General features: G+C 43.1%; 1 protein-coding gene across 8 annotated transcripts in view; it reads right to left on the bottom strand.

The window, feature by feature from the left end:
- SHROOM2 (shroom family member 2) overlaps window positions 1-13702 on the bottom strand; it is a 185462-nt gene extending 171760 nt beyond the window's left edge. For 6 of the 8 annotated variants that reach the window (XM_073354553.1, XM_073354580.1, XM_073354589.1 and 3 more), the window contains exon 1: window positions 12384-13612. In XM_073354553.1, coding sequence (XP_073210654.1) covers window positions 12384-12602 — 219 coding nt within the window. In that variant the 5' untranslated portion in view covers window positions 12603-13612. Of the gene's footprint in view, window positions 1-12383; window positions 13613-13656 lie in introns of those variants that run through there. The other 2 variants (XM_073354561.1, XM_073354627.1) reach the window with 2 other exon arrangements.
- Window positions 13703-15943: the final 2241 nt, after the last annotated feature.

Raw genomic sequence — 15943 nt, 5'->3', positions numbered from 1 at the left:
TACCATAGCATCTGCAGCCAGCATTGTTGATCAGGACATTATTATGCTAGGTGCTTTATAAAACACAGAACAAAGAGATGGTCCTGGTCCCTGGCCCTAGGATTCAAAATTGAGGCCGAGAGGGAGTCAGACTAGTGGGAACAACTTCCCATCATAGGAACCAAAAGTCTGGTAAAGGAGGGAGTAGCAGAAACCTACCTATCCCCCTAACACTGGGGTTGTAAGGTAGGAGGGAAAATGAAATAACTGTCCATCTCTCTTCCAGAATCCAGAGGGATGAGAGTGTGCATGTTCACAAAGAAGATTGGGAGGAGAATGCTGCAATTTATCAGACTGTTATTTATCAAAGTCGGATACAAAATCTGGAGACCTGAGTAAGGTCCAGGGGCTGCACCGCTCTAATAGAAATCCCCATACTTCCCACCCCTCCCTTTTCAACAAATGAGGACTGAGAGGTTTTTGCTTTGCTGGGCATTGCCCTTGAACCCTGGGTCTCCCCCAGCTTTCAAAATGGTCTTTGGTTAGTAGGTTCAGTCCTCAGACTATGACACATCTGTCAAAATATTCAAGCCCTATGTTTGAGTGGACAGGCATGAATAAGTAGGCAGGAGAGGTTAAAGAGGTAGTTTAGAAAAATATGAAGTGAAGATAAAGAAATTTTAGGGAGAAGTAGGAAGAGGCAGAAAGTACAGAGAAAGAGGAAACAACAAACGTTATGTCGTGAAATAACAGTACAGCCCAGTCCAGTTTCTAGGACTTGGGATTTGTATCCCTATTGATTGTCCCATTGTTCCTCTCCAATAAAAAGTATTCTCTCATGAGTTCCCACGGAGTCTCTTCAATATAAATCTACGCCACAATACCTGTGACCCAATCTGTCCCTTTCATATAATTTACGTAGCCAGTGTTTCACAGTTTCTCGTTGACTTTTGTCAGGCATCATCAGGATTCAGAAATACTTGTTATTTCAAGATCCTCTTCCATTGCCACACATCCTAGTTCATGGTGGGTTTGCTTTTAAGCTTCATATATTCTTATACAGATGTTTATAGTTTTATTTTTGGCCATGTGCCTACTTCTATTTAATTCCCCATTGCTTTTCTGGTATTTACTGGAGAAATGATGGGATTATACAGTTTTGGGTAGTAAGGCATTCTGCACTGTACCTTACTCTTCAGAGTCATATGAAACCTATTAACGGGGCTTTCCCATTTTATCTGCTGCCTTACACAAAATACTCTTCTACCTTTGAAGGCCTGACCTGGGTTTTTTAAACAAGAACTCTCTGGTTAAACTAGATGTAGAGGACTGATAGTGTGGTTGAACTCTGATGGGAAAACTCCCTCCTAGCTAACACTTGTAATCCTTAGTCAACAACTGTGTTTTTCACGCAAAATGCTGATATCATTATCTTGTTACGCTGAGGTGACCAAAGCTAAAATATAATTCGGAAACTTTCACTAAATTGTTTTTTGAACACATTAACAATAAAGATAGAGTTTTGAATTTTCTAAAAAACTTTACCCAAAGTTGTACACATTGTTGGAAGAGAGAAAATAAATTTGCTTTCAAAGACAAAGTATAGCTAATTTTATGTAGCCTAGGGTTACAAGCACTTGCTTTTCTTTCACTAATCCACTATACAAAGCTGATCCACAGACTTGGTAAAAAATTTCTGAATTTCAAAACTGATGAAATTTAAAAAGTTGGAAAAAATTCAAAATATATGTATATTTTGCAAACCTTCCCTTTCCTCCATTTTTTGCCAAACCACTTTCAATAACTCATCATAAAAAGTGGATCACCTTCCATCTTTGAGTCTGTTTGCTATATTGAACTTTATCGGGTTTTGATTAAAGCTCTGCAAACCTTACAGAACTGACTAACCCATCACAATTGTAGTACTATCCTTTCAAGATCCAATCACAATATTAGCTTTTGTGTAACTTTTAAAAGACTGCAAACTTTTTTTTACAGAAACAATGGGATAAAATTCTGACCTCGCTAAAATCAAGGGCAAAAATTCTCACAGGTTTCAGCAGGGACAGGATTTTTCCCAACATATTCCAAATGGACCCTCACCTCATCCATAATCCAAAGTCAAAAACTGGCTCAAAAGACTGAGAACAAGTTCACTTTGATATAAATTAACAACTACAAAGCATATACAAATTCATGAAACAACAGAAATCAATTCAGCTGTTGTTTTTACCTGATATATTTGAAGAAAGTGTTAATGAAACTGCATATATCATGAATAACGCTACATTTTAGTCACGGGTATTTTTAGTCACAGATATTTTTGGGAGCTCTGGGGGTGGTGCCTGCAGGCAGAGGCAGAATGCAGAGCTGCCTGGCCATGCTTCTGCCTAGGAGCTGAGCGCGGGGATGTTGCTGCTTCCGGGTAGCCCCCTAGTAGTGCCCCCCACAGCCCGCCTCACCCCATCCTGTGCCCCAACCCCCTGCCCTCTCTCACACCCCAACTCCGCTGGGGGGTGGGGGGGTGGGGAGCACGGTGGCCCAAGACTGCACCAGCAGCAGCCAGTGCAACTGGTGCAGGGGCTGCCTGAGCTGCCCCTGAGCCAGGCACACCGGCCGCTGCAGAAGTCACAGAATCCACCACCTCTGTGACAAACTCACAGCCTTAATCATGAAGTGTACACTGAGTAAGAGTTCCGCTGAACTGCTCGGGCCTGTCTCAAGTTTCTGTAATGAATAAGCCACAGATCTAGGGTCATGCGCATGACGACACAAAGCACACCTTAAGAAAAGGACAAGAATACATAGAAAGGAGCATAGCCCACAAGAAAAGCACCTAATAACTTATTGCGAGAACTCAAGAGCAATGAGGTAATACCTGCTCACTGACAACAAGCTAGTTATATCCTTCTAATCTATTCATGACTAAAAAGTGGGTGTGGGAAAGAACAAGTGAATGGGAAGTGAAGTTTAAACACATGCAGCTAATGTGGCAAACACATTGCAAAGACACATATACTGTCACATATAATGAGTAAAGAAAAAAACCCAAACGTTACCAAAAAAAAAACAAAAACCCAAAACACACAATCGTAACATTCAGCTAGTTAACAACATATTTTAGAGACTAACAAATTTAACGAAAGCTTATGCTCAAATAAATTTGTTAGTCTCTAAGGTGCCACAAGTCCTTTTCTTTTTGTGGATACAGACTAACACGGCTGCTACTCTGAAACATATTTTAGCAACCCTGTGATAACTTATTACTGCTACCAGAAGGCTGTTTCTTTTTAAATTTTTTCTGTCTATAATTGGTACCATTACTGTAACAGGATATATTTGAGAATCATGTTAGAATAGTGGCAACAGACACAAGGCAAAACTATCTTTATTACATTGATAGAGAACTTAAATAATAAATTGATATGTTCAAAGCTGCCTAGGGGATTTAGCCACACAATTTCTATAAGTGGGAACTGTGTGGCTAGTTCCTCTGGCTGGCTTTGTGTTTTTACTTGATTGTTTATTTTAAAGAACCAATGGTTGATCGGGCCAGGTACCTATACATAACTGAGTGTGTTGAGCGTAGAGGGAGGAGGAAAGCAAGGCAACAGCAACAAGTGTATCCAAAAGTGTTCCTTTTTGCTGGTGACAAATAGGATTCTTTCACACAACGTGAGTTCTACTGTATCATTTTAAAACAGTGACAGGTGCGAAGGACAAAAAATATTACGTGTTGTTTCAGTGTTACACACACCGTTTATAAAACTACATCCACATCAGCCAAAGCAGAACCCTGTGACTTCTGAGAAGAGGGAACGTTTAACCTCTCTTCTGAGCCAAGCCTAAAGATGAATTCCTGTGAGTCACAAGCCATTTTATTCATTCTCTCTTATCTCAGCCCTCCTGCTGGCACAACGTGAAGAACTAGAATACATTTCTAGTTATGTTTTCGCCATCGGTTTAATACATTACAAGATACTGTCTTGTGGAAAAGTTTCTAATGTTACCATGACTGTTCGAGACATTTAGGTAAGAAAACCTTCGCCATGTAAATCAAGGCAGAGCTGTTTAAATGACACCGTGGATAGACAAACCAAAGTAACACTCGTTCTATTTAACATAAGACATTCTGCACTCTTCTGTGTAGAAGCTCTCGCAGAAAAGAGAATTCCAATAGGGCATTAAGCTCCTTCCTTACCTGAAGTACCAATGGGGACCTCATAGGAGGACAGGGGAACCAACTCAGCTTTTCCAGATTATTTGAGCCCAAGCCACAGGGGGGGCAGAGAGCAAAAAGGTAAGCCCCAAACCATATTCACTTGCATTGCTTTCCCCTTCACGCTGTGGAATCCCCTGTATTACACTATTATTATACCATCTAGGAGCCCATTGTGCTAGGCACTGTACAAACACAGATCAAAGACAGTCCCTGCCCAAAGAGCTTACAGTGGAAGTGTAAGACAAGAAACAGATCGATATAGACAGATGGTGGAGTACAAGGAAATGGTGAGATAATATTGGTCAGCATGATAGGCAGCACACCAGCTGCCTAACCATTGTCAAGCTTTTTGTAGGCATTGCGGCAAAGGAGAGTTTTAAAGAGGGATCTGAAGAACAACAAAGGGGTAGATTCTAGGACAAGCCACTCAGCCAGGCTTAAGAGAAACAGCACAGTAAATAAGAGCTATGTGTAGCTCAAAATCTTGTCTCTTTTATCAACAGAGATTGGTCCAATAAAGGATATTACCTCACCCACCTTGTCTCTCTCTAAACCTCTAAGATGGCATGAGGGGGAAAGGAGTCCAGGAGAGCTGGCTGCATTTTAAAGAATCCTTATTGAGGTTACAGGGACAAACCATCCCGATGTGTAGAAAGAATAGTAAATATGGCAGGCGACCAGCTTGGCTTAACAGTGAAATCCTTGCTGATCTTAAACACAAAAAAGAAGCTTACAAGAAGTGGAAAATTGGACAAATGACCAGGGAAGAGTATAAAAATATTGCTCAGGCATGCAGGAGTGAAAGCAGGAAGGCCAAATCACACTTGGAGTTGCAGCTAGCAAGAGATGTTAAGAGAAACAAGAAGGGTTTCTTCAGATATGTTAGCAACAAGAAGAAAGTCAAGGAAAATGTGGGGCCCTTACTGAATGAGGGAGGCAACCTAGTGACAGAGGATGTGGAAAAAGCTAATGTACTCAATGCTTTTTTTGCCTCTGTCTTCACGAACAAGTTCAGCTCCCAGACTACTGTACTGGGCAGCACAGCATGGGGAGGAGGTGACCACCCCTCTGTGGAGAAAGAAGCGGTTCGGGACTATTTAGAAAAGCTGGACAAGCACAAATCCATGGGGCCGAATGCGCTGCATCCGAGAGTGCTAAAGGAGTTGGTAGATGTGATTGCAGAGCCACTGGCCATTATCTTTGAAAACTCATGGCGAGCGGAGGAGGTCCCGGACAACTGGAAAAAGATTAATGTAGTGTCCATCTTTAAAAAAGGGAAGGAGGAGGACCCGGGGAACTACAGGCCAGTCAGCCTCACCTCAGTCCCTGGAAAAATCATGGAGCAAGTCCTCAAGGAATCAATTCTGAAGCACTTAGAGGAGAGGAAAGTGATCAGGAACAGTCAGCATGGATTCACCAAGGGCAAGTCATGCCTGACTAACCTAATTGCCTTCTATGACGAGATAACTAGCTCTGTGGATGAGGGGAAAGCAGTGGACATGTTGTTCCTTGATTTTAACAAAGCTTTTGACATGGTCTCCCACAGTATTCTTGCCAGCAAGTTAAAGTAGTATGGACTGGATGAATGGACGATAAGGTGGATAGAAAGCTGGCTAGATTGTTGGGCTCAACTGGTAGTGATCAATGGCTCCATGTCTAGTTGGCAGCCGGTATCAAGTGGAGTGCTCCAAGGGTCGGTCCTGGGGCCGGTTTTGTTCAATATCTTCATTAATGATCTGGAGGATGGCATGGATTGCACCCTCAGCAAGTTTGCAGATGACACTAAACTGAGAGGAGTGGTAGATACGCTGGAGGGGAGGGATAGGATACAGAGGGACCTAGACAAATTCAAGGATTGGGCCAAAAGAAATGTCATGAGGTTCAACAAGGACAAGTGCAGAGTCCTGCACCTAGGACGGAAGAATCCTATGCACTGCTACAGACTAGGGACCGAGCGGCTAGGCAGCAGTTCTGCAGAAAAGGACCTAGGGGTTACAGTGGACGAGAAGCTGAATATGAGTCAACAGTGTGTCCTTATTGCCAAGAAGGCCAATGGCATTTTGGGATGTATAAGTAGGGGCACTGCCAGCAGGTCGAGGGACGTGATCGTTCCCCTCTATTCTACATTGGTGAGGCCTCATCTGGAGTACTGTGTCCAATTTTGGACCCCACACTACAAGAAGGATGTGAAAAAATTGGAAAACGTCCAGCGGAGGGCAACAAAAATGATTAGGGGACTGGAACACATGACTTATGAGGAGAGGCTGAGGGAACTGGGATTGTTTAGTCTGCGGAAGAGAAGAATTAGGGGGGGATATGACAGCTGCTTTCAACTACCTGAAAGGGGGTTCCAAAGAGGATGGATCTAGACTGTTTTCAGTGGTACCAGATGACAGAGCAAGGAGTAATGGTCTCAAGTTGCAGTGGGGGAGGTTTAGGTTGGATATTTGGAAAAACTTTTTCACTAGGAGAGTGCTGAAACACTGGAATGGGTTACCTAGGGAGGTGGTGGAATCTCCTTCCTTAGAGGTTTTTAAGGTTAGGCTTGACGAAGCCCTGGCTGGGATGATTTAGTTGGGGTTGGTCCTGCTTTGAGCAGGGGGTTGGACTCCTGAGGTCCCTTCCAACCCTGATATTCTATGATTCTACGGCAAACTTCTGCCTACTGAGAAAAACAGCTAGAAAAATAACCCCCACCTCCCACCAACAAGATACTACTTTGTCCATGTTCAGAATCTTCATTATAACATGTAAATAATCCCTAAAAATGCTGTAAAGCTGGAGAGCGGTACACACAAATATAGCATTTTAGGGAAGGTTTGATTTAGGTACTATCCCAAATAGTAGCCCCACTCTAAGGAGTGAATCAAGGGTTTAAAGAGAATTATGAGGCATGAAGTATTTCAGATGTGATTCTATGGATTCAACTACTGGTTTTTATAGTTTACTGCTTTTTCCTAGAGATGAGGTTATGTAAATGAACAAATATAGCTGACGATCTTTAGGAGGAAGTGGTCTGAAGCCAATACAGGCTCTGCTCCTCCATGCATTTCCATCAACAAAGAATGAAAAGCTCACTAGCTAGAGAACATATTGAACTCTGTGCTAGAGCACAACATTAACAACCTGTGAATCAGCTATTTACCTTAGTGGTCCTTTTTCTGCACAAATATAGCATTTTACCCACTAATATAAAGTTAGATTTATAGTTACTAGCAAATCTGCACTTTATTTTGGAAAAGTATTACTGGTAAGTGTTTGTTTCAACAAAAAGCCTTAATTATAATAAACAGAGTCTTGGTCTCTCTTTTCCAAAGGACACATACATGCTAAAACTCACAAAAACAAGATTTCAGTATCCTGTGTGTTAGGGGACAGGATTCATTTTTTTAAAAATTTCTATACGTACATACAAAAACCCAAGATCAACCAAGCCAAATCCTTGGCACATATATTCTTGATTTTTTCACCTAGCTGTAGTGTCAATCAATGAGCCATTTAGCCAGCTTGTCAAATGACTAATTTGCACAAAATGATGAAATGATTGGTTTATACTTGAGGAAACAGAAAAGTCTCTCTACAGATTTCTGTACAAATGGATAGCCATTAGTCTGAAAAAGAACTCTGATATACTTGAACCATTAAACAATAGTAATTATTTACATCATGTCTTTAAAGCGACAGGATTCAAAAATTCTTTATAAAAAACAGCAGTCACTTCTGCCACTGCTGAAATGCAGCTACTTTTGAAATGAAATAGCTCTACATAACCATTTGAGACAGAAAATATGGAAGAATTCTGTTGTCTAGTTAGAACAGAGGAATTTTACATCAAATGTAGATATTCAAATTAAGGTTTGCCCGTTACACTTATTCTTTGTATTTTCATAGCACTCAGGAGCGCCAGTCATGAATCAGGACCCATTGTACTAGGCACAGAATACTAGGCACTAGAATACTAGGCACTAGGCACTGTACTAGGCACAGTTTTTGTTATAAACACAGAACAAATCAAAACACCAGGCACGCACCCCCATTAGAAAAGTATTGTGTAATTTTTAATGGAAAAAAAGTAGTCAGGACTCAGTCTGCTCCTGATCTGAAAGGTGACATCTCCAGCTGAAGCTTTGCTTCATCACTGATTCAGAGGGAAGAGTTTCACCTACTGAATCAGCAACACTTCTTGCAACACCCCAGGTTTCACTTGGAGGTCTCTCATCCAAATATGAACCAGGCCCAACCTTGATTAGTCTGCAGTGAGATCATAGCTGGAGGAGGTATGGCTGCAGGCACTTGTTAAAGCAATCTTTTAAGTAGTATCAGCATTACAATACATCAAACTCTAAGCATACACTGCAAATGTTTCACATATATTATCAGTAAAGTTATCTTGATCATGTTAATTCCAGCATGATTTGTTAATCTTTACATGTTGTTAGTATTGCAAATGAACTGAATTCCAAATTGATATTTTCTACCCATCCCCCACATCCAAAGCTGGGAATGATAGGTACGTTTTCTGCATATTATCAAAAAGACATTTTAAAAAAGAGAAAGTTAACTATATTTAAAGCTAGCTAGCTGTCAAAGAGATTATTTTCAAAGGTTCACCCATGACAATATTGAGGTTTTCATTATTAAATTCAGTGTTCGCTTGCTTCATTCAAAAAAAAGAAAATGAGATAGTTAAAAGTCACACCTATACAGTGAGCAATGGTTCAGGTCAAGTAAAGATTCTGCAAGTTGCTATAAAAAGTCAATCCGCTTCCTCAAGGATCAAAGTTACCATAATAGGCAAAAATAAATTGCCTTTGGGGCAAATTTTTGGAATGCGCTAGAAGACATGCACAGAGCTCTGGAAGAAATACAAAGCATAATGCTATTACTTTTTAATGTATAGATTTGCAAAACCAGATTGAAAATCCCTACTTTTCTTTCAGGAGTAAGATTTTATTGTCAAGTGAGGATACTAAAACCAAGACACTGAAAAAAATACATTTAAGTATTAGTCAACAATGCAGTTGCATATGGGTGGGGTAAGTTTCAGAAGACCGACTATGTTCAAGACCTGAACAAGCTGTATCATGTACCATTTTTGTTCATGATCATTGCATAAAAAAAAAAAAATAAAAAAAAATCACCCCACACACACAGACGTGTGCTCCTGAATTACGTAGTTAGAACCTTAAGTTTTCTGTTTCAGTTGCAGGGTAAGAAGAAATATTGAAATGAGCCAGCTTAATCACCCAATTAAGTGGGATACTCTAGTAGTACTGTTATTCGGTATTAGTAAGATGACTCTAGTTTGACCTTTCTTTGCATGTTGGATGAGTAAAATACTTCCTGCACCCAACATTCCAATGTTTATGGCACACATACTTATCTCCCTACTGAGATTTAAACATAGATTTTCTTCAGTTTAGCATGCTTTTCCCTTAGTGCATTCTGGTAACTTGGTAGATATTAAATTGACTAAATTTCAGTTTAACAAAGAAAATCAGGAGTAGTTTTAGAAATTACCTTTGCCCGAGAGTCTCCCTACTCTTTTAATGGGGTTTTTGGAAAAAAAATATTTCTATTTTTAATCTTGATGTATTTTTAAGCCACCTGTGTCCCTTTATGGAGTAGTTGTCCTGTATATGGTACGGAAAAATAGGGAAGCAGACATTTAGGCCACAAAATTTTTCCATGTGATAGAAGGGTACAACTCCCATGGACGTATTGGTCATCCTTGGTTCTCAAACACCCAAAGCTTGGGACATACACGCAAAGGCTCCAAACGCTTAAGCAGATATGTATCTTTGCTTATGAGAACTATCCTATTACATGAGCAACGTTATGGATGTGCGTCTTTGCAGAATCATGCCCTTGTCTGCAGCACAATGTGAGAATCTTCAGAATAGGAACCACTTCAGCTTCCAGGAGTGAGACTCAAACATAGTAACAACAAGTCCCCTTCTTTGGGATCCTGAAATTTCTGAGGTCTTGGGCCCTAAAACTAAAGGTACATGGTTGGAGGCAAGGTACATGGTTGACAGACACTCACTTTTTTGTTTAGATAAGCCCTAATTTGGGAAGTCCAGAATACGTAGACTTGTAAACCCATACAGAGAGAGAAAAACCCTACTTAGTATGACAATAACAATAGAAAAGTTCTTGCTCTGGGATGTTCAAGGATTTGCTGACCTCTCACATTCTTTATGTACTTGGAAAATAGGGACAGGCAAAATGTCCCTGGAGCTGGCAGACCAAGAGCTGTATTTCTCCCATACCAAAGCTTCAGAAAAATATATTTTGACTTTTTCTTTGTGTGTGTGGCGGGGGGAGTAATGCACAAACACTAAGGGTCTGTTTTTGTTTTTTGCTTGCATAATAACACAACTGCCTTCATGGTTTTTAAACCATCAGTTAGATCCTAATGTAGTTGTTTGTTTAAGAAAACACAAGGGAATTCTTGGGTCAAAACATATACCACAATTGTCAATTTCTTAGAAAACACATAATAATGCATCCTTGACAAGTAAGTAATGTGTGCATAATAAACTGAAATATACATGATCTAGAATAGTGAAACTCAGCATACACATACATAAACACACTTTTTACCCAAGAGACTTTCCTTTCTCTCATACAACATGTTTAATCACGTTCCGTGGGAACTTTTGATTTAAACCAGATTTAAAATACTATGCTAAATAAATATTTTGTAAAATTAACAAAATCCCCATGGAAAACTCAGCATCAGGGCAATGAGTGCTAGCCTTTACTTTGAATTTTCCTGGGTTGTGTCAGAACTTTAATACAATACAATAATATAAAAGCCGGAAGTAATTTCCACTATGGATGGTGGGGGGAAATGTTCCTTCATTCCACTCATTTTCTCAACATTTCAATGGTCATTCAGAATGATCTGAAAGGTTTCTGAGGGGAAGAAAAAGAAAATAAAAAGCAACAAACCCTTTTCTAGAAGTTTAAACCAGCAACATTTTTAACGTTGTAAAGCTGAGGTGCTGTAGCCAAAAAACAGCTATTAGGTACAGCCTTGTAAATGGGTTTAACAAAAAGAACGGTTTCTCTGAACATACATAACTGTAAAAAGAAAAGGAGTACTTGTGGCACCTTAGAGACTAACCAATTTATTAGAGCATAAGCTTTGGTGAGCTACAGCTCACTTCCTCAGATGCACCTGAGGAAGTGAGCTGTAGCTCACGAAAGCTTATGCTCTAATAAATTGGTTAGTCTCTAAGGTGCCACAAGTACTCCTTTTCTTTTTGCAAATACAGACTAACACGGCTGTTACTCTGAAACCATACATAACTGTGTAATGAAATGTCAAACGAAACCCTGCCAAATATATATATAGCAGGATTGATGTATACAATTGAAGAGTATTGTAGTGTTCAGATACAATTACATGCTTCACTATAAAAAATTAAATAAGTGGTGAATAAACTAAAACTACAGAAGTATAGCTAACGCACGTGTGCCCCTAGGTTTACCTTTCCAACAAGCAATAGAACACAACAGCCTAATAGTTAAGGGAGTTTATTGCTTTGTTTATTTACATTCTCACCCGCCCCCTCCCCCACTCCCCAACGTTGTCCTTCTATTACAGGTGCAGGCCAGTGCTAAAGAGGAGAAATGAGACAAGAAAACAGCAGTACACAACTGGGGAGAGGGGAACTGTACCCTTCGGCCAAGGAACTATTAGAAGGTTAAGGAAATTATGAACCCATGATGTGATCAAGCAGGAACTACGAGCAACAGGCAAATGTCTTCCACTGAAGCAACAAACTAGAAAACTCCAGCCGAGAAAGATCCCCCTTCACGGGCACACTGCAATTCACATTAAGACCAAGAGCAACAAAAAAATGGCAAGCGACATAAATTATCATGCACTTGTCTCAAAATCGTTGAGCAACGTTCAAGCTTCCAAGTCGTGATCAGGATACGAGAAGCTTGTTAAAGTCACTGCTACCGTTTTCAGCAAGAGTCGATACAAGTATAGTGTTCCCATTCATTATGCCAGCCTATTGTTTGGATCGTGTAAAGACTATATAGATATGGTTAACCTGAGAGATGGGGGAAAGGAGAGATTACATACAACGAAAGATAAGAAAAACTGGGGGGGGGGGCGGACATGTCAGGTAACAGCCCTCGCTCTCCTGCACAGGTATCTTACCTTGGTGATGATGAGAGGTTCCCCATGCTCTCTTCCTCCTTTTAAGGTGAAGCCCCAAGGAGCCCCTCCAGTCAGCAACACTTCCACCAATTTGCACCCATCCCCTCCCCTCTGCTCCACCACCATCATCATCTGCCCCTGATCCACAAACACTGCATTCAGCCGGGGATCTTTGTCTGGAAATCTCTCCGGTCCGCCTCTGAACTCCACGTTCTCCATGGCGCTGCCGAGCTGCTGCTGCAGCTACTCTAAAGGCAGGCTCCTGCCCAAATGTCCCAGCTCCTTCCTAGCCGGATCCAGCGTGCTGCGGCTGACCTAGGAACCACATACCTAACAAGAGTTTCAAGCGTGGTCCCATGGGGGTGGGGAGCGATCCACCCCTGCACGCCTCTTCCTCTTGATCCCGCTTGAATGTTGCAAGCCTGGAGGCCACAAGCGGAGGGGAAGAGCTGGGGGGAGGGGGGTTTGCGAAACTGCTCTGTGCCCAAACTTGTGGGCACTTGGCAGCCCCGAGGCAGGCAGGCAGAGTTCACCCAGGCACTGCAATGGGCTTGTCCGCAGCTGGAGGAGGGAGAAGCGGCTGCGATCTCCCTCCTTTGGCTCCCCCCCCGGGGAGGGGGGGCAAATCCTGCAGAACAGGGAGCAAAGTCACAGTGGGATTAGCAACTCCCCCCTATGGCGGGGGTCACCCGGGCGCTCACACAAGCCGGGGGGGAGGAAGGAGGACCCAGGCCAGGACCCCGCAGTGGGACGAGGGGGGGGCCGGACAAAGGCGGGCGCCGGGCAGCAGCCGCGAGAGGACAGCGCAGCGGCTTGCCCGGGCAGGAAGCGCGGGTCATCAGCGGCCCCCGGCGCCCTCCCCGGCACACACGGGGCGGCTCCCCACCCCGGGCTGGGGTCGCATCCCCCGCCGGGCAAGCAGCCGTGACCGGGAGCAACCCCCAGCGGCTGCACCCGCCGCCGCCGCCGCCGCCTCCCCCCCTCCGGCTTTCCCAGCGCTAGAGCAGCAGGGCCGGGAGGAGGGGGCGGCAGCTGCTCCTTTCCTCAGCCTCCGCCCGCCCCCCCCCCGGGCAGCCGGCTGGCGCGCCTCTTCCCCGCCCTGCGCCGTGCGCGGCCTCTGTGGCGGGGCGGGAAGGGTTAACTGCTTTGTGTGCGGGGTCGCGTCCCCACGCCCCGGCCCCCTGGCGGGGCGGGCGGCGGTTCTGCTCGGTCCCGCTCTCGCCCCCGCTCCTTCCACCCTCATTTGTTGCCCTCCCCGGAGCGCATCCCCTACCTGGCAGGCGGGAGGAGCCTCGGCCCGGCTCCCGCGCCCCTCCCGGGCCCTCTAGTGGCCGCCAGCGAGACAAGCCGGCCAGGGGCTCGGGCCGGCTCCCGGTGTAGCCGCGGCCCAAAATGCCCTTGGGCATCTCCCGGTGGAAGCAGGAGCTGGCCCCCACTTTGCAGGTATCCCAGGGGTAGCCCTGTTAGTCTGTATCCTCAAAAACAAGGAGGAGTCGGAGGGCACTTTAAAGACTAACAGATTTATTTGGGCATAAACTTTCGTGGGTAAAAAAACCCACTCCACTTGCACCTGAAGAAGTGGGAGTTTCCCCCACGAAAGCGTGTGCCCAAATAAATCTGTTAGTCTTTAAGGTGCCGCCGGACTCCTCGCTTTGCAAGGTGGCTGAATGGCCATAGACCTGCTGCACCGGCTTGCCTTTCCCTCCAGGCGTTAGAGTAACAGCCCTGTTAGTCTGTATTCGCAAAAAGAAAAGGAGTACTTGTGGACCAACCAATTTATTTGAGCATAAGCTTTCGTGAACTACAGCTCCCTTCATCAGATGCATACTGTGGAAAGTACAGAAGATCTTTTTATACACACAAACCATGAAAAAATGGGTGTTTACCACTACAAAAGGTTTTCTCTCCCCCCCCCCCCCCATCCCACTCTCTTGCTGGTAACAGCTTATCTAAAGTGATCACTCTCCTTACAATGTGTATGATAATCAAGTTGGGTCATTTCCAGCACAAATCCAGGTTTTCTCCCCACCCCCCACAAACCCACTCTCCTGTTGGTAATAGCTTATCTAAACTTTAGCTACTTGCCTCAGGTCCTATAGTTATGTGTATTGAGGCAGCAGCTAGGTGACCTAATCATGGAGCAGAGCCCAATTGAGCTGGGGGGGTGGGAAACTGTCCATAAATTACATAATACATTTTTGGTGATTTTTCAAGACCCACCCCCTTGTAACACTGAAGCAAATACTCAGTCATGGAGCCCACCCATTCCCCCTTATGCAGTACACAATTTATGGACAGCCCCTTGACACTGACCAAACACAGCACAAAAAGACACCACTTTCCCCAAAGATCTTACAATCTAAGTATAAGAGGAGGCAATGTCTGGTTACAGACAGATGGGGCAGTACAGGAAAACAATGAGAAAATACTGGTCAATGCGCTAAGCAGCGGTCTCAGTTTTCTATAGGCATCACAGCAAAGGCGATTTGAGGGAGGAAAATAATACAGCAGAATGCAACATTCTTTACAAAGGCAGACAAATATAATTTTATGGGTAGGCAAGGCACTCTGTTTTCATGTTTTATTTTGTTAAATAGTTCCCTGGAATTTATTGGTGTTTGTTCAAAACAATTAAAGTTGTGTGCATATTGGTGCATAAAATTAAGTTAATAGTTTTCTGGGTAAATAGTGGGAGAAAGGAGCACAGGGAAAAAAGCAACAAAGAGAAAGGTAAGTGTACAGCTACACAGCAAAAAAAAAAAAAAAAAAATTCCCATGGTAGCAAGTCTGAGAGCCTGGATCAACTGAGCTCTGAGGCGATGGGCAAGGGTCTCAGTGCTTGGACTCCAGTCTGAACCCAAAAGTCCAAATAGCTATTGTTAGCCCTGTAATCTGAGCCCTGCCAGTCCAAGTCAGTTGACCTAAACTCTGAGGTTTGCTGCTGTGGGATTTTTTTTTTTTAGCTGTGTAGTGTTCCCCTAAGATTATTGAAAGTAAAAGCAGATAAATGCCATAGTTTATTTGCACATCTCTTTGTGTGTGCGTATACAGTAGCTTCTGCTACATTTCCTTACTTTAGTAGACAGCCTGGCATTTACACTTAGACTAATTTATTATTAACATAAACACAATTTCCTAATGTAATGTATTGGATTTTCTTAACATAATCAATATTTTCATGTACTTAAGTGGTCGAAAATTAAGGTGAAAATCGGTGGAAAACTAATAGCTTTTGTAAATTTTCTTTAAAAATAGGTAAAAACCAAAAACAAAGAGCCGTCTTAGGAAACAGATGCAGAATTTGGGACTTGCCCAGTGTCACAAGTGAGTTCGGACTAGATCCACAAGGGAACTTAGGTATTGGAACGCTGAGCATGCCTACCGAATCAGGCCCACATTCAAGATAGGTGGAGGAATGCCTATTTTCCCCTTGCTTTATGGATTGCTCTGGGGCTTCGGCATGAAATCGGCATCCAGATGCATAGAGTGAGACAGCAGTGCACATGCCCAGAGGCAGCAATTTAGGCTCTGAGATAAGTGTTTGCTGTAAAAGTTAGGTG

This window comes from Lepidochelys kempii, chromosome 1, assembly GCF_965140265.1.
Source record: "Lepidochelys kempii isolate rLepKem1 chromosome 1, rLepKem1.hap2, whole genome shotgun sequence".
In the NCBI taxonomy this organism is placed as follows: Eukaryota; Metazoa; Chordata; order Testudines; family Cheloniidae; genus Lepidochelys; species Lepidochelys kempii.
The sequence above is the reverse complement of the archived record's forward strand: the minus strand, read 5'-3'. Positions and strand labels throughout refer to the sequence as shown.